Source organism: Oryx dammah, unplaced genomic scaffold (assembly GCF_014754425.2).
Source record: "Oryx dammah isolate SB20612 unplaced genomic scaffold, SCBI_Odam_1.1 HiC_scaffold_1, whole genome shotgun sequence".
Taxonomy (NCBI): domain Eukaryota; kingdom Metazoa; phylum Chordata; class Mammalia; order Artiodactyla; family Bovidae; genus Oryx; species Oryx dammah.
The window spans coordinates 76,059,361-76,082,634 of record NW_024070185.1 but is presented as its reverse complement, the minus strand read 5'-3'; the positions used below and the strand labels follow the sequence as shown (position 1 = coordinate 76,082,634).

The 23,274-nt window shown below is 42.0% G+C and overlaps 1 protein-coding gene across 2 annotated transcripts in view; it reads left to right on the top strand.

Annotated features, from left to right (window-relative positions):
* The window catches only part of SLC28A3 (solute carrier family 28 member 3), a 65,660-nt gene that overhangs the window by 13,620 nt on the left and 28,766 nt on the right, over positions 1-23,274 (top strand). For both annotated transcript variants that reach the window (XM_040244714.1, XM_040244706.1), the window contains 3 exons: positions 15,815-15,913; positions 19,436-19,518; positions 22,438-22,529. In XM_040244714.1, the coding sequence (XP_040100648.1) occupies positions 15,815-15,913; positions 19,436-19,518; positions 22,438-22,529 (274 nt within the window). The remainder of the gene's footprint in view (positions 1-15,814; positions 15,914-19,435; positions 19,519-22,437; positions 22,530-23,274) is intronic.

Here is a 23,274-nt window from a genome sequence, read left to right as displayed (position 1 = left end):
TCTGTGGAAAGAAGTGCTTAATGGCTAACATAATTTTGAAGTGAAGTGAAGTGAAAGTCGCTTAGTCATGTTCAACTCTTTGCAACCCCATGGACTATACAGTCCATGGAATTCTCCAGGCCAGAGTACTAGAGTGGGTAGCCATTCCCTTCTCTAGGGTATATTCCCAACCCTGGGACTGAACCTAGGTCTCCCGCACTGCAGGCAGATTCTTCACCAGCTGAGCTACCAGGGAAGCCAAAAACCAAAATTTTTCCAGTTGTGAGCAAATTCAAATGCCTATGACATAATGATATGCTATCCACAGCTCTGACTATGTGGGGCTTTATTATACATGGATATCTGTGTGGGTTCTCTTTATAAAAGGGGGAAGGGGGTGTTTATCCTTTCGTTTGGTGTTTGGATGCCATGCTGCTGCTGCTAAGTTACGTCAGTCGTGTCCAACTCTATGCGACCCCAGAGACGGCAGCCCACCAGGCTCCTCTGTCCCTGGGATTCTCCAGGCAAGAACACTGGAGTGGGTTGCCATTTCCTTCTCCAATGCATGAAAGTGAAAAGTGAAAGTGGAGTCGCTCAGTTGTGTCTGACTCTTTGCAACCCCATGGACTGTAGCCTACCAGGTTCCTCCATCCATGGGATTTGCTAGGCAAGAGTACTGGAGTGGGATGCCATTGCCTTCTCCGTTGGATGCCATGAGGCATAGCAAATGTATAACAAATTACCTCTTAGAATGTGAATCATTCTAAAATTGAAACTGTCTACATAGGGAGAAGAGAGAACCAAGAAGGCTCAGAAGTCTGAGAGGACAGGTTAACAACAAAAATAACAACAACAACAAACCCTAGAAGTGTGGGTGACAGGTAATAACAGAGACAGAACAATGTTTTTAGGCCATGTATAATAAATAACACAGACCTCAAATTTCAAAGAATTATGTAATTCCGTCTTGGGTTCTAATACCAGAATCAACAGCCACTTGGGCTTCAATATTGAAGGCACTCTTGATGGAGTCACAGTCTTTTTACAGTTGGGATAAGGAGAAAGTGACTTTATTTTTTTGCCTTCTATTAAAGCTATCATTCCAGGTTTTAATCAAAGATCCAAGAATATTTGTCCTACCAGGCTGGAATGATGCAGTTTGGAAGTCCAAGGTACATTTAAAATTTGCAACAAAATATAGATAACCAACATGTCTTAATCTTTTGATCTTTGACAATCAGGAGCCCTACAGAAAGACCACCAGCAGCCTCGTGGCACAGGGTAGAAGCGTTTTTATAAACAAAACACAATCTGCAACCACCTCGCCACCTAAATTTTAATTTGATCCCTTCAGACAGACTAGAGATTTACCTAGTGAAACACTCCAGAGAAGGAAATGTGAGTAAGAAGAACCTCAGTTTCAACTGAGAAATTCAAAAGGATCTTATTCTTGTTTATTCATTTTTTTCTCAAATGTGAGAAGATGTTTTGCTTATAAGAGCATTTCTGGTTCCCTCTGTGATTAAATGGGTTGAATCTTTGGAATTTCAGACACAGCCAAGTTTATTCCAATTAACCTGTTGACTGGTAACTTGAACTTTCCAATAGTCCTTATACCAACTACGCGGCTTCTCAGGTGGTTCTAGTGATAAAGAATCCACCCACCAGTGTAGGAGACACATTTGATCCTTGGGTCAGGAAGATCCTCTGGAGAAGGAAATGGCAACCCACTCCAGCATTCTTGCCTGGGTAATCCCATGGACAGAGGAGCCTGGCAGTCTGCAGTCCACGGGGCCTCAAAGAGTCGGACACAACTGAGCGACTGAGCACCATCACTAGCTAGCATACTGACTATAATGAAATGATCAGTTAAATAACTTATGGTTGACAGCTTTCCCTCTAAACTTCCTGAGAAGAGGGACTGTACATGCAATGCCGAGTAACTAATACAGTGTCTCTGCCATAGTAGGTGCACAGTAAGTATTTGTTAAAGGAGTAAATGAGAGTGCTTGGGAGGGAGCCCCAAGGAACTGTACATAGCAGTTAAGGGTTGAGTGAAAAGGCTTATACAGTACAAGAGAAGAAGCCCAGATGGTAAGCGAGAACTAACAAAATGTGATCACAGAAGTCAGGGACAAGAATATTTCAAAGAGCACCTGGTCCATTGTGTACGACGAAAACTGGACTTAGGGAAACAGAAGCCATTGATTTACTTTAGCAAGGGTGATTTCTAGCATGGTAGGAATGAGAGCACGTTCAGCATGTGTTAAAGAATGAATATGAGGCAAAAAGTAGAACCAGTATCTTATCTAATCAGGCTGCTGTAACAAAATACCACAGACTCAGTAGCTTAAAGATAATGGACATTGATATCTGGAGACCGGAAGCCCAAGATCAGGGTGCCAGCATGGTCGTGGTTCTAGTGTGAGCCTGCTTCCTGTTCTATAGTCAGCACCCTTGAAATCCCTGTGTCCTCATGTAGTGGAAGGGGTGGGGATCTCTGCAGGCTTACTTTCACAAGGGCAGTAATTATTCCCAATCATTAGAGCTCCACCCTCATGACTCAAGCAATTCTTGAAGGCCCCACTTCCTAATACCATCATCTTTGGGGGTTAGAATTTCAACATGATGAGTTTTGAGGGGATGCAAACATTCAGACCATAGCAACCAGTAAGTGCAGATAGAAAACTGGTTTTTAATGGGAGAAGAATTTTTGACTTCACATAACAAAAAAATTAATGAAGATGCAAATGTTAGAAAATCAAGGGCAAAGGGGGTTGAGTACGGTAGTTCCTGGGAAAGCACAGAGCCCTGTGTCCGACCCAGAATAAAAAGTACAGAAGTTGTCATACTATTGTTCATATTATTAGCTTCTCTATGGGTGTCTTGAGACCTCTCCCTCTCAAGTGTATCTTAGGAGTCCTTGTGGGAGTGTCCTCAAATATTTAAACAATCAATTTATGTCAAAGAAAGGCAAAAGAAACAATAACAGGAAATTGGAACCAGGCTGAAATAATCACACATTATCAAGTACAGGTATCAAAAACTAAGATAAGAGTGAAAGACAGCTCATCAGAAGGGCAGTGATGTCTAGGAGAGTACAATTCTACATGTATATGACTTTTAGCTAGTTCCAGGATCTAGAAACCATATGTGATAAAAGGAAAACAGACACATATGTGTGATAGAGAAATTTAACTCCACTATTGGGATAACTTAGTTGACCATTCCATTATGAAGTTACATTTTTCTCTTTCTAATCAGTAAGTGATCCTTCAGGTCCCCAGTACATTTCACCTCATGGTTTTTGCATCCATTGATGACCTTTTCCTCAATCAATTATTACCTTAGGAGTTGCAAAATGTTGACTTTCATTTTGTCAATATTCCTTACCTTATTCTTTTCTTTTGAAAAGAATGAACTTCCCTTTTTTTCATATTTCTTTCTTTTTGAATATCACTGTGGACTAATATTCCTTTTTATTCATCATTTTGTAATTAATTGCCAACATTATATTATGAAAATTTTCAAACATACAGAAAAGTTGAGAGTTTCGTAGTGAACACATCACCTACAATCTATATTTTACTGCAGTTTATCACATATTTTTTCATCTATGCTGTCCTTTATCCATCTGTCATTTCACCTTATTTTTTTGTGAGTAAGTTACAGACTTTATTCATATTTTTTACTTTTTGGCATTCAATTTGTCCCAGATTTGGTCAGTGACCTCAGAATGCTTTTTACCAATGACTGGATTTATTTATTAGATATAATCACCCTAGAAAGGATATTAAGTAAGCATTAAGAGTATATAAAAATGAGGTCACGGTGATGGTTTTTACCAGGTTCCAGCTTCCAGACTTCCAGGATCAGAAGGGGCCCCTGGGTTGGCGTTGGGTAGCACCTCGATCTAGCAGCATTATGGGGGTGGCACCACCAAGTGGACGTTGCGTGCAACAACCGCCCTCCCGTCTACCTGAGCTTGGTCTGGTCGGGTTCCAGAATTAACACTGGAAAATAATCTGCATTTCATCTTTTAAATATAACCCAGAACTCTGATGATTTCTGATAGAAAAAAAAGTCATTTAGAAAAATCATATGATGTCAGCCTCAGACAATTAAGCAGGAAGCTTAACCATCACTCATTTTCTCATTTCAAGAATCTATAAGAATCAAATGCAAAGTTCTTTATTCCTGGGCATTATGTGATTTATCTCACTAGTAGATTTACTGGATGTTAATGTGAATAGACGGAGAAGGCAATGGCACCCCACTCCAGTACTCTTGCCTAGAAAGTCCCATGGACAGAGGAGCCTGGTGGGCTGCATGCAGTCCATGGGGTCGTCGTGAAGAGCCAGACATGACTGAGCGATTTCATTTTCACTTCTCACTTTCATGCACTGGAGAAGGAAATGGCACCCCACTCCAGTGTTCTTGCCTGGAGAATCCCAGGGATGGGGGAGCCTGGTGGGCTGCCGTCTATGGGGTCGCACAGAGTCGGACACGACTGAAGCGACTTAGCAGCAGCAGCAGCAGAGATGCATATATGTTATCCTATCACAAATTAATTTCAATATTTTAATAACTGATATTTCAATACAATTGGCTTCCTTTTAATCCTATATATTTAATTTTATGTGTTTAAAAGCATCTTAAAATGGCTCCGTCAGCTCCACCCACGGTCCTGCCCTAGAACAGCTCCCAGAAGTTGCACATAGCTTTAATCACAAAGGCAGACTTCATCATAACTGCTGGGAGTTTAGGAAACATGCCCTTTTCTGGGAAATCATAGGTCTTGCTAAAATTCAGAGTTGTATTTCTAAAGGAAATGGGGAAGAATAGATTTTGGGTCCAACTAGCCATCTCAGCCACAATATATTTTTTTTTATTGGAGTTCAAGAGATGTTAGATTTTTATCTCTGTTATTTTGGTTTTCCTTTATCCTTACTTTCCCATTTGATTTGTCATAGACTGAAAGTGTTCTCTCAACCTCTTTCTGCTGCTGCTGCTGCTGCTATGTCGCTTCAGTCGTGTCCGACTCTGTGTGACCCCAGAGACAGCAGCCCACCAGGCTCCCCCGTCCCTGGGATTCTCCAGGCAAGAACACTGGAGTGGGTTGCCATTTCCTTCTCCAATGCATGAAAGTGAAAAGTGAAAATGAAGTCGCTCAGTCGTGTCCGACTCTTAGCGACCCCATGGACTGCAGCCCACCACGCTCCTCCATCCATGGGATTTTCCAGGCAAGAGTACTGGAGTGGGGTGCCATTGCCTTCTCTGAACCTCTTTCTAACCTCTTTCTAAACATGTCTAAAATTTTCTCCCTTTTTCCCTTATTAATCCATGCCACTTGTATATAGATAGCCATACATTAAAGAGTGTGAGTGTACCTTGACCACTGGCATTTTTTTGGACATAGTCATTGAATTTTTTGTGCTCTATTCAGCCTGGATTGATTAAGATGATGACCACTGAGTCATTTTCAGTATATGATTGTGTTCTGTTATTCTGTCTGACTCAAACTGATTTGCTTGCTCTTCGCTCCTCTCCCTGATAGCTCAGTTGGTAAAGAATCCTCCTGCAAGGCAGGAGACCCCAGTTCAATTCTTGGGGTCGAGAAGATCCGCTGGAGAGGGATCGGCTACCCACTCCAGTATCCTTGGTTTTCCCTTGTGACTCAGCTGGTAAAGAATCCGCCAGCAATGTGGGAGACCTGGGTTCAGTCCCTGGGTTGGGAAGATCCCCTGGAGAAGGGGAAGGCTATCCACTCCAGTATTCTGGCCTGGAGAATTCCATGGACTGCATACTACCACAAAGAGTCAGACACAACTGAGTGACTTTCCAAAAAAAACTCCTCTCATCATATTTCAGTTTGTAATTGTTTTTTAATCTTTTCATTGTTTGGTTTGGTTTATTTTTGCTTGGTTTCTTATGAAGATTTTTTTTTTTTAATTTTAATGGTTCCTTCTATAACCAACTTAAAATTGTGAATGATCACAGAATTTGTATATTTTCTACTTTCCATTATTTTATTTCCTTCTCTTCCATCACTTGATTTTAGCTGACTATATATGTTTTAGCATTTACCTTTCTACTTTAAACACTGCTACTTAAAAACTCTTCCAGTTCCAGAAATTAAACATTGAGGAAACAGGCCTACTTACCCTACCATTGATCTTTTTATTTCCTCCTCCCTCAAGCGGTGCTCTGATCATTTTTTCTACATTAGTAGGGGTTGTAATGTTTATAATTTGTTCTGGAATCTTAATCCCTAAATTGTTTTGGGTTTTGATTCATAAAAAAAAGATTCAAAACATACTATCACTTGTTTTGCCAAAATTTCTCCATTTGGCTATTTTTTTCTCGAGAAGTTTCCTCAGCAAAGCTCACCAGGGAATTCCCTGGTGGTCCAGTGGTTAAGACTTCACCTTCCAATGCACCGGGTATAAGTCTGTCCCCTGGCTAGAGAGTTAAGATCCCACATATCTCATGGCCAAAAAACTAATTCATGTCAATGAATGCCAAAAACCACAATATTGCAATTAGCCTTCAACTAAAATAAATAAATTAATTTTTTTTAAAGCAAAAAAAAAAAGCACACATAAAGCAGAAGCAATTTTGTAATATATTCAATACAGACATTAAAAATGGTCCACGTCAAAAGAAATTCTTAAAAAGAAAGTTCACAGAAGTCATAGTCCCTGAGTATTTACATGTTTAAATGTATTCTTTTTAATCCAACAAATAAAATCTTACTCTAATTTTTCTCCTCCAGGTATAGAACTCTGCCTCTTTCTACTTTTCCTTCTATTTCTGTCCTTAGAGGTTCCCCTTGCCTCTGGCTCACAAAGATCATGAGGGGAGAATGTCATCAGTGTTCTGTAGCCCTGACACCTTGCGCCCAACTCAGAGCTCCCATTAGAACATTCAGAGGAAGGACTGTGCCAGGGCAATGTGACAATGAGCCCCGGGCTGGTCAGGTGCTTTCCTCCCACAATATTGCACCCAATCTGTCAACCCACACAGGCTTGGCAGGAAAAACTGAAACATTTCACAGAGGAGCAGTCTAGCCAGTGCGCATCACCTCACATTAAGGATTACGTAAACCCAAGACTTGAGCCAGATGTTGCATGAGTCAAGAGGGTCAGGAGCAATAGGTAAAGTTTATAGGCTTCTGGAATACTGCCTTTGAAAATGCAACCATTCCAAGGCAATGCTCATGCAACTTGGAAGAAAATATTAGAAAGTAATGGCCTTTTTAAAATTTTATTTTATTTTGGCTGCACCTCAAAGTATATGGGATCTTAGCTCTCCAATCCAGGATTGAACCCATGCCCCTGGCCTTGGAAGGCAGTGTCTTAACCACCGGTCCACCAGGGAAGTCCCAGGAATAGTCTTAAAATAGTTGACATTTGTAGATTTTTTTAATAGATGATAGATAGGTGGATAAGTGGTTGGGGGTAATAATGGTAATATGAAGAAATTAGATTCACAAAACAGATGTTGACTTTTACAAGCCAAATTTTGATAAGAGGACAAAGTGACTAAATGCCCCAGAACTAGCAAGCAAGTAGCAAACTAAACCATAAAATTAACATGAAGAAAAAAAGAAAGTCAATAAGTACTCACTATGAGTGGCACCAGACTGGTCACACGGCCCCCCTAGTTAGGTAAAGAATGCTGCATTCCCATGTAATAGAGTATGAGGCCTCAAGAAATTAAGGCTGGATTTGAGCCAAAGTGTGACTATGGAACTCAAGCTTTTTAATCATAATGCAGCCACAATTCATATAGATAATTTATCAATATCCCAAGAAGCAGTTGCCTGAGATTTATGCTGAGTCATTGCCTATGATCTATTTGTATTGCATTTTGGAATTTTAAGTTACTATTTGAAGTAGTTGCTCTATAGTTCAGTCGCTCAGTCTTATCCGACTCTTTGCGACCCCATGAATCGCAGCCCACCAGGCCTCCCTGTCCACCACCAACTCCTGGAGTTCACTCAAACTCATGTCCATCGAGTCAGTGATGCTATCCAGCCATCTCATCCTCTGTTGTCCCCTTCTCCTCCTGCCCCCAGTCCCTCCCAACTTCAAGGTCTTTTCCCATGAGTCAACTCTTCGCATGAGGTGGCCAAAGTATTGGTGTTTCAGCTTTAGCATCACTCCTTCCAATGAACACCCAGGAATGATCTCCTTTAGGATGGACTGGTTGGAGTCTAGTCCTAATCCATTTTCAGAGAAATATATACAGAAAGGTTAGATCACTTGAAAAAACTCAGAAAAGCAGCTGAAATTGGAGATGTATTACTGACACCTTCACTTCGACACTTAAGGCTAAGAATATCAGAACACAAGACGACCTTCTTAAGGAAGGAGAGAGAGCAGTCTTGTGCTAGCCCCCACCACTGGTAGTGTTAGTCACTCAGTTGTGTCCCATTCTTTGCAAACCCATGGACTGTAGCCCACCAGGCTCCTCTGTCCATGGGATTCTCCAGGCAAGAATACTGGAGTGGGTTGCCATGCCCTTCTCTAGGGGATCTTCTTGACCCCGGGATGAAACCCCAGTCTCCTGCATTGGAGGCGGATTCTTTACCATCTGAGTCACTTCAAGTGGGTTACCACTCATTTTATCTGTTAGTGCATGATTCTAAAACAGTCACTGAGCACTTCTGAGCCTGGCACTGTGCTGGGCACTTGGTACTCATCATAGAACAAAGGACAGAGTATCTGGCTGCTCAGCTCAGAGTCCAGGGGGTAAAATACAGATTTACCCAGTCCCAAGTCCAAATGACATCATGTTCCCAATTTTCACTGCAGGCATTTGGACTTCAATACCTGTGGCAATATTTAAGGTGTCCTGCCTCTCAGAATGTACCACATTGTTGCTTCTGTTACCAAGTTAGACACAAGGCCACCCCTCTTGGGGCTTTAGTCAAACTGAAGCACTCCTGGCTTGGTCAGGGAGTTCTTTGCTGCCAAGGTTTATGCTGCCAATAATGAAACTGAGTTTGGTGCAAGCAAGACAGGCTTTGCCAGAGAATAGAGAAGGGGAGGTCATATTCTAAAGGTACCTTCTTCCCAGAGGGAGAGCAGTCAGGGAATTCCAGGACCAGGAGGCAGACAGGTCATCGGGCTCTAGGAAAGGGGTGGAGATTTCCAGGGGCAACCAGGGCATGCTCAGTCTTCCATGCTCCTTTGCACACGGCACCAATTACACCTGCTGCTGCTAAGTCACTTCAGTCATGTCTGACTCTGTGCGACCCCATAGACGGCAGCCCACCAGGCTCCCCCATCCCTGGGATTCTCCAGGCAAGAACACTGGAGTGGGTTGCCATTTCCTTCTCCACCAGTTACACCTAGCAGAGTACCAATCCCAGCTTTGGGTGATGAAGCAAAGGTAACCCTTGGATACCTCCAGGTTTCATCTTTGCAGGTGCCTTCCTGTGGTCGCCTCAGAGCCAGCTCTGAGTGATTGACCACTGTATATCTCTCCAAGCATATATCTCCCCCAGCACAGCTACAGAGTATTTCTGCCAAACACCAGGTACTTCGGAAACAAACACAGAGATAAATCAGGTAAATGTCCTTCAGCTCTCAGGTGTTGGTATGGAAACACGGGGATTAAATCAAAACAAGGAAAGCAGTAACCCTCAGTCTGCTTTGTCCACTATCTGGTTTTGCTGTGGGCCTTTGTGGTATCCTATTGAGAAAATACAACTAGCCTGTATAGCTGAAAACCAGTTTCTATGCCTAGGGCCTGGGCTGCATAGCATGAACGACACTTTGAGGAAGTTTGCATTAAAGGTAGACAGAGATTTGGAAATAGATACACACATATTGGAGAAGGAAATGGCAACACACTCCAGTATCCTTGCCTGGGAAATTTCCATGGACAGAGAGCCTGGCGGGTTACAGTCCATGGGGTTATAAGAGTAAGACACAACTTAGCGACTAAACCACCACTACCACCACACTCTTATATACATATTAAATACATGGAAAATAAAATAAGCAACCTAAATCACCAATCTAATCTGTTTTGGCAGTATAAAACCCTCCACCCAAGGTATATTATCAAACACCCCCTAAAACTTGCTATGTAATGCCAAACCCTAGAACAAATTAAGGAACTTCACAGCAACTCCTGGAGCTCCTTGTCAACATCACCTTGCCTGCTGGGAAATCTCATCTTTGATAAACCTATATGCTCTACATCCAGCCAAAGATTAGGCTCAAAGTCTCCTTGGAAGATTTCCATTCTTGCTCCAGGTCTCAGCCAAGCTGTGCCCCCCTCAGCAAGGTCAGTTCCCCAGTCAGAGCACGTGAGGCCAGAGCAGTTTGTATAAGGAAAGTGGAAAGAAAGGCCCTCCTGGCATAGTGATACTGAGTCTCAATAGAGACACTGCAGCTGAGAAATGGAAGCCGTGTTGGTTCAGTCAGGGGCACAGTGGGAGAGAGAGACCAAGTGAGTGGAGCAGGCATGGTTAGAAGAAGAAAGAATATTACACTCATCATGGAGACATGTGCTATGCTGTGCTTAGTCGCTCAGTCGTGTCCGACTCTTTGCAAACCCATGGACTGTAGCCCGCCAGGCTCCTCTGTCCATGGAGTTCTCCAGGCAAGAATACTGGAGTAGGTTGCCATTCCCTTCTCCAGGGGAATCTTCCTGACCCGGGAATTGAATCTGAGTCTCCCACATTGCAGGCAGATTTTTTAGCATCTGAGCCACCAGGGAAGCCCCCCATGGAGACATGACCTGCCCACAAATGCAGGAGTGCCCACTCATGTTATTTAAAGGGCAAAGTTGACTTAGAATCTGTCTAAGGTAGGAAGGCCATCATGCTGGCATAAGAAATGACCACCAGAACCTAAAATAAGTTTAAAAATGACCCCAGCCTTTCTGGAATCTTAAGTATCTCTGTCATTTCTACTCTGAAAGTGAAACTGAAGTCGCTCAGTCGTGTCCGACTCTTTGGGACCCCATGGACTGTAGCTTACCAGGCTCCTCCATCCATGGAATTTTCCAGGCAAGAGTACTGGAGTGGGTTGCCATTGCCTTCTCCAATTTCTACTCTAATCTAATGTTAATAGCTATAGTCCAAATCGGGCTTTCTTAATTGAAGGGGAATTCAATCTGTAGGTATACTACTATGTCTTTAGACATTCCAAAGGCCAAAAGGCCCTGGCCCACTGGCTAAACTCTACGAATATATTATGGCCTGAGGTTGGAAAGTCTTAACTCAGATTCCATCTCCTGTATTTCTGATTGTACAACCTGAGTCAGGGAATTTACTTATCTTTGCCTTAGTTTCCTCATCTGTAAAAAGGGTGATCCCAATAGTCACCTCACAGGCCTCTATAGATCAAATGCAAAATGCTGTAAAGGTTTCATGCAGTGTCTTAAACCCACTAAATATTATGTAAGCTCAGGTGTACATAAAAGCAAAAACCAAAAGTAACAAGGGAGAAGTGTGTTTCCTGCAGGTAAGTCAGGAGGTGGGTTGTGCAGAGGCAGAGTGGGAGCTAAGGTTTCCAGGGGCCCAAGGCCCCTCTAGTTCACCACTTTGACATCACAAGGATGCGGCCTTTGTGTTCATGACCCAGTTGGAACCATCCACCAGCAGGCAGCAGGACAGAGGAGAGTCTAGAAGGAATAAAGAGGACCTGCCAGCCATCTCTTAAGGAGCATCCCCAAGTTGCCCAACTCAGGGCTCCGCTTCTATTTACATTTCATTGGCCAGAATCTAGTTAAAAGGGAAGCTTGCAATTGTCACCTTTATTTTGGGTGGTGATGTATTCAGCTAAAATTCTATAGGAGACCCCTCCCATCCACAAATAGATGCCAGTGGGGAGGAGGGTGATTTCAGTTTTCAGGACTATGTTCTAGAAGTTGGGGGGTTTAGCAACTGAATGAAAGGAAGAAATTAACTTAAAAGGCTTCTGTCCCTCTGTACTCCCTGCACAGACGGTGGATCTCTATTTGCTTGAACCACGTGGAAACGCAAGATTAAAAAGACAAGGTAGGGGAACAAGCCCGAACACCAAGTACTCCTGGCTCGAGGATCTGCCCTCCAGCGGGGCCCAATCCAAGATCATCCCCTTAGGACACACAGCCACTAAGGTTAAGTAGAGAAGTTAAAACTACTGTGCTGTAAATTGCTTAGAAGTACTCATACACCACACCCACAACGTTGTTACCTATTCAGGGAGCAGGTATGCCCTCAGAATACAGTCATGGTTGTAGGAGTCCAGTGTACTGATATCTTTCAATCCTAATTGCTAAATAGATGGGAGGGAAAAAAACAACAATGGGCTAAGAAGTAATTATGGTCCACCTATTATAGCACGTAGGACTCCAATTTAAAAAGAAGCAGATAAAGGGTATTTTAAGGGTCATTTTTCAGGCACCAATTAACACCCATAAACACCTTTGCTTCTGTTGAAAATCCCCAACTGGGAGATATTGTTCTTCTGAACAACGCTGAAAAGCCCAAGCATGTACTATAGTGGGAGTAAAACAATCCCATTACATGTCCAGAGTTGCCCACTCTACCCCTCACTCAACCCCTACACTGCCACCCCCGCCCCTCTCCTCTTGCATTATTAACCCTACAAAGGTCCGCTCCATCCTGCCCAGAGCTGCTAAAGGAAGTCTCCAATTCTGCCACTAGGTGGCAGGAGTAATCAGCACCTGGAAGCAGAAGCTCTTGGAGCCAGAAAATGATAGGAGTTGGAAAGGGACCATGAGAACGCCAAGTCGAAACTGTCGTGTAGATGGGTGGACAGAGTGGTAGAAAGATGTGACCTGCCCTGTGTCCCCTGTGTATTTAGGGACCCAAAGGACCAAGCCCTCTCAGTTACCGAGGTCCTTTTTTCCAACTCCTGTTGGGTTTTATTTTTAGCTTCTTATTAAGCAAATTTTCAGCACTCATGAAAGTTATAAGCAAGGAGCTGGGCTAAAGTAAGGTGTAAGCATTCGTAACACACACAAAAAAAAGCAGTTTGGCCACAACACTTTTATGCATATATCAGGTGGTGCTGGAAGTTAGACTTTATTCACGTTTATACAGTCCTATGTTTCAATAAGGGGTTCCCAGATGGCTCAGAGGCAAAGAATCTGCCTTCCAAGCAGGAGTTGCAGGTTTGGAACATACATTACAAGTTGGAATTGTACTTTTTCCCCCTAGATCTGTGGGGCCAGCCAGAGGTCTAAAGTTAAAATGAAACTCACAGAGGGACTTGCCTGGTGGTGCAGTGGGGCACGGGTCCATCCCTGGTGGAAGATCCTACATGGCTAAAAATAATCAAACTCATACACTTGTTTCTTTTTCAAATCAATGTCATACCTGACAAGGCTAACAGGAAACATTTCTTGAAAAGATAAAAGCACCTATCTGACACTGTTTATCTATCTGCAGCCTTACTTGGAATGAAGTGCAATCTAAAAACGCTAGTTGGGGAAGAGATGGGAGAAAGATTGGACCCATCCCAAAAAGGCAAAGGAAAAATGAGCCGAGTGTTTGTCACATTTGGGAAAAACAGCTAGGGGTCAAGACACACCTCCAAGAGCAAACCCTGCTGCTGACCATACATGACCACTGGAAAAACCACAGCCTTAACTAGTTGGACCTTTGTTGGCAAAGTAATGTCTCTGCTTTTGAATATGCTATCTAAGTTGGTCATAACATTCCTTCCAAGGAGTAAGCGTCTTTTAATTTCATGGCTGCAATCACCATCTACAGTGATTTTGGAGCCCAAAAAATAAAGTCTGCCACTATTTCCACTGTTTCCTCATCTATTTCCCATGAAGTGATGGGACCAGATGCCATGATCTTAGTTTTCTGAATGTTGAGTTTTAAGCCAACTTTTTCACTCTCCTCTTTCACTTTCATCAAGAGGCTTTTTAGTTCCTCTTCACTTTCTGCCATAACGGTGATGTCATCTGCATATCTGAGATTACTGAGATTTCTCCCGGCAATCTTGATTCCAGCTTGATCTTGACTCCAGCTTCTGCTTCTTCCAGCCCATCGTTTCTCATGATGTACTCTACATATAAGTTAAATAAGCAGGATGACAATATACAGCCTTGACGTACTCCTTTTCCTATTTGGAACCAGTCTGTTGTTCCATGTCCAGTTCTAACTGTTGCTTCCTGACCTGCATACAGGTTTCTCAAGAGGCAGGTCAGATGATCTGGTATGCCCATCTCTTTCAGAATTTTCCACAGTGTATTGTGATCCACACTGTCAAAGGCTTTGGCATAGTCAATAAAGCAGAAATAGATGTTTTTCTGGAACTCTCTTGCTTTTTCGATGTTCCAGCGGATGTTGGCAATTTGATCTCTGGTTCCTCTGCCTTTTCTAAAACCAGCTTGAACATCTGGAAGTTCCCGGTTCACGTATTGCTGAAGCCTGGCTTGGAGATTTTTGAGCATTACTTTACTAGAGTGTGAGATGAGTGCAATTGTGCAGTAGTTTGAGCATTCTTTGGGCATTGCCTTTCTTTGGGATTGGAATGAAAACGGACCTTTTCCAGTCCTGTGGCCACTGCTGAGTTTTCCAAATTTGCTGACATATTGAGTGCAGCACTTTCACAGCATCATCTTTCAGGATTTGAAATAGCTCAACATCTCACAAATCCAACGTCTAAGAATAAAATTATCCAGCCCACAATTAGCTATATTTTGTTTCATTTTATAATTTGAAAGTCTGTGTGAAGTGTTGAAAAGGAGGTTGGAAAGCTGCACTCTCATCTCAGCTCTGCTTGTTGGAAGGCTACATAGCCTAGTCCCAGCATCTTTCTTCCATCTGTCTTCTTCAAGTTGGATGACACCAATCTTTTCCATCATAACAACACCAACAAAAATCATGCATGTTTCAAATATAGGTAATGACTTTCAGTGCAACACATGCATTTTTCAGATCATCATCTTTCGTAGTTGAACCATGCTTTAACTTTAAATCTTGTTTAGAAGGAACTGCTAATATTTTATAGGATGTTTTGCAGGATAGAAAACACAAGGCAGGAGAACTTAATCTGGGCCTGGAGAAGGGCACATGGTTCTGTTTGGCTGGATTTTCCTTCATGGTGCCTGCAAGGGGAGCAGAGTAAGACGAATGAACAGGATTGAGCAACCCTGAACTGTGCTGAGGAGTGTGCAACTGACTCCAGAGGCCAGGAGTCTCATTTGATAATGTAGAAAGAGTAGCATAGAAGGAATTTATATACAGATCTGAAGGAAACAAAGATTAAAAGCAGAGAAACTGATCAGGAACATGTATAATCAAAGAAGTGGAAAATGCAAAACATTTAAGTTTTTGTTAGTCTTGTACTTAGAGTATTCATATCTTTCAGGGAAAAAATATGTGAAACATAAGTCATCTAAACTTTTAACTAAAACATATTTTTGGTACCAGCAACCATATATACCATTAGATTATATTAGAAAACAAAAGGATTTAGAGAACTCCCTGGCTGTCCAGTATTTAGGGCTCTGTGCTTTCATTGCAAGGGGCTTAGGTTCAATCCCTGGTCAGGGAACTAAGATTTCACAGCCAAAAAAAAGGAAAGAAGACAAAAGGATTTATATTTCTAGATTGAAATAATCTTTTTCCTTATGTGGCTTTTACAGACAGTAAATTTTCAAAATTTTTAAGTCATTTCTATTTCTTTAAGTACTAAGATTCATTGTTTCTTTCTTTAATCAGCTGACTCATCTAAACACTTCGTCTTTGTTGTCTCATCCCTCAAAAGTCTTTGGGTATCATTCATTGAAAGAACATTTGTTTTTTGGCTCTGAAATTTTACTTTTGCAATCCTGTACTTTTTCTTAGAATGATGAAGATGGCTTTGAAAACCAGAACACATCAGGAAATGACCACTCACTAAGGAACAGAGCTGTGCAAAACAGAGAGCATGAAAATGGCAAACAGGTATGACTGGAAAACAGTGAGTGAATCTGTCACCATGGCAACTGCTGTGCAACAGCTATGGGGACTGAAAGTCTGGCACTCAGAGGAGCAAGTTAAATGGTAATTGGGGTGGCTATGGCAGGGTCATGAGGAAACTGCATATGCACAAACAAGATTCTGTGTTTACACACCTGCTCTCTCTGATGGAGAGGGTACCCAAGCTTGCTCTGACACTTCGTGATTGCACATTCCAAACTCCATCCCAAGACAGAAAGCACTGGCTTCAACAAAAACATCTCAATTTTAAAGTAAATGAGGCAGACAAGAGGAAGGTTCAAAGACACGGTTCTAAAACTGTGTTTGTGAAACCCTAGGGCTCCTCAATGACATCTAAGTGTACACAGCAAGTTGAGGTGCTCTGTGACAAAACCTCTTATTTCTTTTATATATTGAATTCTGGGTAGGATCTTATTTTTTTGTTTGTTTGTTTGCCTGAAAATATCTGTATTATGTCTTCATTTTTGAAGGATATTTTCACTGATTATAGATTTTTTAATTAAATGTTTATGAAGTGTAGTTGATGTACAGAATTATATAAGCTACAGGTGTCAGGATCTCATTTGAAAAAAACCTGCTGCTAAAAAGGGTGCAAATTACCCATGTATATCATCCTTTAAAAAGTAATTTTGTTTGGGTGCCATATTTTAGGGGGAGTTTGCTCATGATAAATAAATAGCTTATTTGAAGTAGAAAATTTGAAATATTATTGCAGCAAAATGTGGAAGACAAATAATGAACTGTAATTCCAGAAAAAAAATCAGTGTCTAACATATTGGAATATAGCTTGTTTCAATCCAAGTTACATATATATCTATGTGCATGTCAGGTATATTGGGATTGTGCTTTTATATTATTTGGTAATTGTCTATTTCACTTAATATATTCTAAAGTGTTCATATCAGTAAGTGTTCTTCAACCAAAAAAAAAGAGAGAGAGAAGACAATACTTCTTTTCAGACAAAAGCCTGCACATGGATGATTATACAAGCTTGATTCATAATCGCCAAAACCTAAAAGCAACCATCCAGACAATAAAATGTTATTCAGCACTAAAAACAAATTAGCTATCAAGACATCAAAAGAAATAGCAGACCATTACATGTGTATTACTAAGTAACAGAAGCAATCTGAGAAGACTCCATACTATGTAGTTCCAACGATATGACATTCTGGAAAAGGCAAACTGTGGGAACAGTAAAAAGATCACTGGCTTCCAAGATGGGAGGAAAGATGGGAGGGAGGGAGGGAAGGACAAATAGGCACAGGGGATTCTTAGGATGGTGAAAATACTCTGTATGATATTATAATGGTTGATACCTGTTATTAAACATTTGATCAAGCCCATAGAATGTACAACATCAAGAGTGAGCCCTGATGTAAACTATAGACTTCATGGGTCCATCAGCTGTAACAAATGTACCACTTTGGTGGGGAAGTCAATAATGGGAAAGGCTGCATGAGGTAGGGGGCAAAAATATATGAGAAAACTATACCTTCCTCTCAATTTTGCTATGAGCCTAAATAAATATGCTCTTAAAAGTCTTGGTTTAAACATTGTTTCACAAAAAAAGTCAAAAACAAAAATTAAGTATTATTATAAATAGAAATATGAAGACTGAGGAGTAGCTATTGGTTTGATCACAGTGGTCCTTAGGTGGCCTTGGCAGTGACCTTAGCAGAAGCCATCTCAGTAAAAGTTTGGTCACAGTGGGTTGAGAAGTGAACAGGATATGGAGTGTCTCTGAATGTAAGGACAGTTCTTTCAAGTGGTTTGACTGTGAAGGGAAGGAGGGAGGGTAGATGTCCCATGACTGTGGGGTCAGGAAGGTTTTGTTGTTTTGTTTTGGTCTTGTTTCAAAGATGAAAAGGGGATGGAAAAACCAAAAGAGAAAACAAAGAAATGCTAGACATTCCATATGGTAAGTAACTTGGGACAATTTTACTCAAAGAAAATAATGATGAAGATCATTTACGTGAAAATTTTACCAAACTTTTTCTCTTGGCCAGGCTTGGTGTTAGGTAGGGGAAAATGAGAAGGGCTTCTCTGAACCCCTGACCTTTGCAGCTGCAGCCTGGACTCAGCTGGTCTCTATTACAACCATCCTTGTGCCTGAGGCCCCTCCCACGACCTGGAGGGAGCCTAAATCAGGAGCATAATGGAAGTTTGGCCTCAAAGGACAAGATAATCTTTGAGGATCCTTTCAGAAACATGCTAAAAACTAATTTCCATGGGTTTTGTTGTTGTTGTTAAAGACAAATGAAAGCCTCATGGGATCTGAGAACAAACTAAGTCTGAGACTTGGCATTATACCTCTTGAGCACGTTCAAAACTGCTTAACAGCTGCCTACTCCCTCCCAACCTTCCTTTGCCTTTGCTTACAATAGCTGGACCTGTTTGAGACATTATCACAGAATGATGGGTGGTAGGAAATCCTTCCCACCATCACAAGAATAGAATGGGTCATGGATGCTTAAGAGCTCCAACAGTACTTGTGAAGATTGTTCATAAAATGTAGCCCAGGTTGGAACTTCCCAGCAGGACAGTCCAGTGGTTAAGGTTCTATGCTTCCAATGCAGGGGGCATGGGTTCCATCCCTAGTTGGGAAACTAAGATCCCACATGCTGCACCCCCCCAACTCCCCCCGCCCCAACCCTCGCCAAAGAAAAAGTGCAGGTACGAAAAAGAAAAGGTGAAAGTTGCTCGGTCGTGTCTGACTCTTTGTGACCCATGGACTGTAGCCCACCAGGCGCCTCTGTCCATGGAAATCTCCAGGCAAGAATACTGGAGTGGATAGCCATTCCCTTCTCCAGGGTGCCTTCCTGATCCAGGGATTGAATCCAGGTCTCCTGCATTGCAGGCAGATTCTTTACTGTCTGAGCCACGAGGGAAGCCCAGGCATATACATCACTCAATAACTAGAGCAAGGGCTAGTTGAGTGAGGAAATATTTCCCCTTAACCCAATTGATAGAAGAACCCTAGTTCCCAAGGGTAGTTTAACAGCTTTGGAAGATGCTGAGCTACTGTTCATTTCAGAAGACCAAGCCTTGGGCTTCCAGGAAAATAAAAACAGCCTTAGTCTCAGTTTTCTGGAAACTGGGGCTGACAGAATATAAAGGGAGATTTATGTAGCCTGTGGTATTAACTTCATTTAGCACTTGTCTGAAAACAGAGCAGGAATTCAATGATTACAGTAGAGATAGGAACTAAAAGCAGAGATATTAGCCAATTGGCTGAAGAAATGGAGAAAATACCAATGGCTCCTTTTAAGTAAAGAGAGAGATGAATGAACCTAGATTTTTGGGGGACAAGGGGAAAAATCTCTGAGCAGTTGATAATTGGAGACATAATCTTGCATAATAATTTTAAAGTAATTTAAATAATTTGGAAAAATTTCCTTGCCAAAATTCTGAGCAAAAGAGATCAGAGTCCATTACCCTCAGCGTTCTCATCATTCCATCTCTGTCCCCATGTTTGATTTCCAGGTAGAAGAGCACATCACCATCGAGCAGGATTCTCTAAGAAAGGATGAAGAAGAGGAGGATGATCGAGAAACACATCGAAAAGGGTACAGGTTCAAACCATAGAAATATTCTTGGGCTTCCCTGGTGGCTCAGACAGTAGAGAATCCACCTGCAATTCGGGAGACCTGGATTTGATCTCTGGGTTGGGAAGATCCCCTGGAAGAGGGCATGGCAACCCACACTAGTATTCTTGCCTGGAGAATCCCCAGGAACAGAGGAGCCTGGCGGGTTACCGTCCGTGGAGTAAGTGACTAAGCACAGCACAGCACCTCCTAAGCAAAGTGGTTTTGCCACTTGTTTATTCTCATCTAATTTTTAACATTAATTATGATTTATCAGAGATAGTCACCACCAATCTCCCCTCCCTACTACCCACCTAACAGCATTTTCAGAAAAATTAATGAAACTCTAGTATAATCAATGTGATAAATTCAAATTGCTGATGTCATAGGAACCCAATATCCAGGACAATCTTCTAATTAAAGCTGTAAATTGCCAACTAATTGCCCCAGTCCATGCAAAAGTAGTTAATTCATCTTCTCAATGTTCAATCAATGAGCAATTGATTGCTCAAAACCCAATTCACTTTAAGTCCCAACAAACTTGCTCTTACCTCATGGTATCATGAAAATATTCCAGTCCTTATCACTCATTAGCAGGAGAGGCAAATTATTATTTTTATTTTTTGGATCAGAAAAATGAAACCCAGACTTAGCCAAGGGTTTGTCAGCTGGAAAAAAGCTAATTTAAATTTCAGCTTCTGATTCCTAGTCCAAGACTGTCTCTATCATAACACTAAAGTGTTTGTAAATTTTCTAAATTCCTGTTTAAATTTGGTGTTAAGTCCTGAGTCTCTGAGGAACTTGTTGTGTATCAGAAGATAGAGCTGGTCAAAATTCAGATTGAAAGTTCTTGTCACATATGCATTGTAAAGAATTTTTACCACCATGAGAACCTACTGTTTAGCACAGGCAGCTCTCCTCAGTGCCCTGTGGTGGCCTAAATGGGAAGGAAATCCAAAAAAGAGGGGATATATGTATACATATAGGTGATTCACTTTCCTGTACAGCAGAAACTAACACAACATTGTAAAGCAGCTTAAACGCCAACAAAAATTTTCTTTTTAAAAAGAATTTTTACCACGTTGGAAACCTGAATTTGGTTTCATCCTCATTTTAGTTCAAGAATCTCTGACCCTTGGGGCCAAGAGATTCTCTTGGGTGGTCAGAGGTACTCAGGTTTCATCAGTGTTAATGGATGGAAAAACAACCCCCAAAAGATTTGGAGTCATTCAGCCTAGATAACCAAATGGCCAAAGCAACTATTTCTAGCCACTTCCTTTTTTTTGCAGTTTCAGGTTGCTGTAATGGACTATACACACTCCCTGCAATTAAACAGTCTGATAAATTTGACCTGGAGTAGATGGATGTGCTCTATTGAATGTTGCTGTCTGACGCTGCTGCTTTATAACACTATATCCACAACTGAGGACAATGTATCAGCAGCCTGTCCTAAATTAGACCACGAAAAATTTAGTCTTTATTGTACTTATATTCCCTCAACATGTTCTAGAACAATGTCACTAATTAGTACACCGATTCATACACATACATAAGATAAAATTTTCATGAAATAATGCCTGTCATCACTATGTGTGATATACTCTGACATGTCCTATTCTTTTGTCTAAGGACAGTTATCACGCACTATGGGACAAACTTCATAACTCATGAATGGGTCCCAACCCACAGCTATAAAATATTGTTCCAGAAAAGCAATAAGAAATCCCATTTCATTTATCTAAGAATTCAACAAAGGCCTGTCAAGCACTCAGTGTCCAAGCTGCTGGTGTTGGGCTCAGACATCTATTCTCCATGAAGTTACAGTCAGTCAAGGCTTCATAACAAAACATAATCAAAGGAGATAGTAGGAATAGGTTGCAGAGGACTACCTCTGTCTGAGGAAATGCAAAAAGGCTTTGGGGAAGTGAAGGGCTTGAGCAGTGCCCTGAACCGTGAAGGGGACTATGACATGGACACGTGGGCATGACTGCTGGAGGGAGGGGAACTGGAGAATGTTTACCAAGGGGATGGGAGGTCCTAGCTGGGGGCTGAGTCCTTTGAGATCCTGGAGATTGTGAATCTTCTATACAGGAGAAAGGGTTATTTTAGAAATCCTGTCCAATGGCCTGAAAGTGGTCATGATTAAATGTGCAAGTAAATTCCTTCCATTTAGCCTCAAGTAGGACAAGAGAGGCCTGCGTTGGGAGGCACACTGAGGAAAGAGGTGTGTGCAGGGAAGCCAGGGTTCAAAGCAAGCATGAGGGACTGGGAACACTCGGGAGAAGAAAGGACAGTTGTTGCAGGTACCACCCTGGGACCTCTCCAGACTCCCTTACTGGTGTACACCATCTTCCTTGGAAGAAGTGACCAGATGCACACATGGCTTGCACACTCCACACCACCCTGTAACAAAGCTCTGGGCAGAAACAAAGACATCAACAATTCCAGAACCTTCTGAGAAAAGCTATATCACAAACCATTGGTTGACAGCCCTCAAATCCCCAAAATCCTACTTCACTTTTCAAGCATCTTGTGAAGACAGTCACCCTTCCACTAGAGAGGGGGTGATCTAGCCTAGTGAGAAACAGTCTCATCCTATGACTCATTCTCAGCTTTTGGTTGGTTATCCTGTCCCCTGCTTTATTTCTGGGAGCACATTTTCTGCATCTCCATAATCTCTCAGAGCTTGGCACATCCATTCAGCAAAGGTTGAGCCAAACCATGGCTGATTTTGGTTTAAAATGAAATGAGTTTCTTATTTCTATTTTGTAGGACACAAACCTCATGAATATGTTTACCTGATGACTTACAAAGCCTAATCTACTATAGCTTTAACGTGCCAGGATATGTCGTGTATGTGGTGTTTACATCTGCCTACTTCTTGCCTTTGTGTTGTTACAGGTGCCTGGAAAGGATGTGTGGGAGGATGTCTGATTTTCGTAGAGAACACAAAACAATCCTTCGGTACATCATCTGGGGCATTTTAATAGCAGGTAAATAGCAAAAGGGAATGGGATACTAGTGTCTCTTTTCCAGGTTCTCTCAAATATCAGTTTTCTGTAGAAAACAAATAAGTCTTCCCTTCCCTGAATCATCTCAGTCATCCAGGGAGGAGAGAATTTCACCAGAAAGCCCCTGAGTGGTGGGTCTTGGCTTGAAATGCCCAGGTAGATAGCTGTTCTGCGTGATAAGTCACTTCAGTTGTGTCCGACTCTTGCGACCCTATAGACTATAGCCTGCCAGGCTCCTCTGTCCATGGGATTCTCCAGGCAAGAATTCTGGAGGGGGTTGTGATGCCCTCCTCCAGGGCATCTTCCCAACCCAGGGATCAAAGCCAGGTCTCTTGCACTGCAGGCAGACTCTTTGCCACTGAGCCACCAGGGGAAAGCCCTATGTCCTGTTTATGCAGCCAGCAGCTGACTTTTTAGGTCACCTGCTCCCATGGTCTTTGTTATTGTGGTATGGATTTGAGGGTTGGATAATGCAAATTCAGGTAACTGGAAAAATGGTGATAATCACAAGGCAGCAACCTAATTGAAGGGGTGATATAACCGATCAATTAATGCTTTATATGAACACAGAACAAGGAGGAGCTTAGGGTCACGAAGCCCTCTCCTCCTACCTAAAAGCAGGACCAGGGTGTTCACAGATGAGCAGGTGTCCTGCTTTGACTCCCTCCAAACACAGGGCTCCAGGGCCCATTTCAAAGAACATTCCTGTCTATAAAATGTGAGCCCT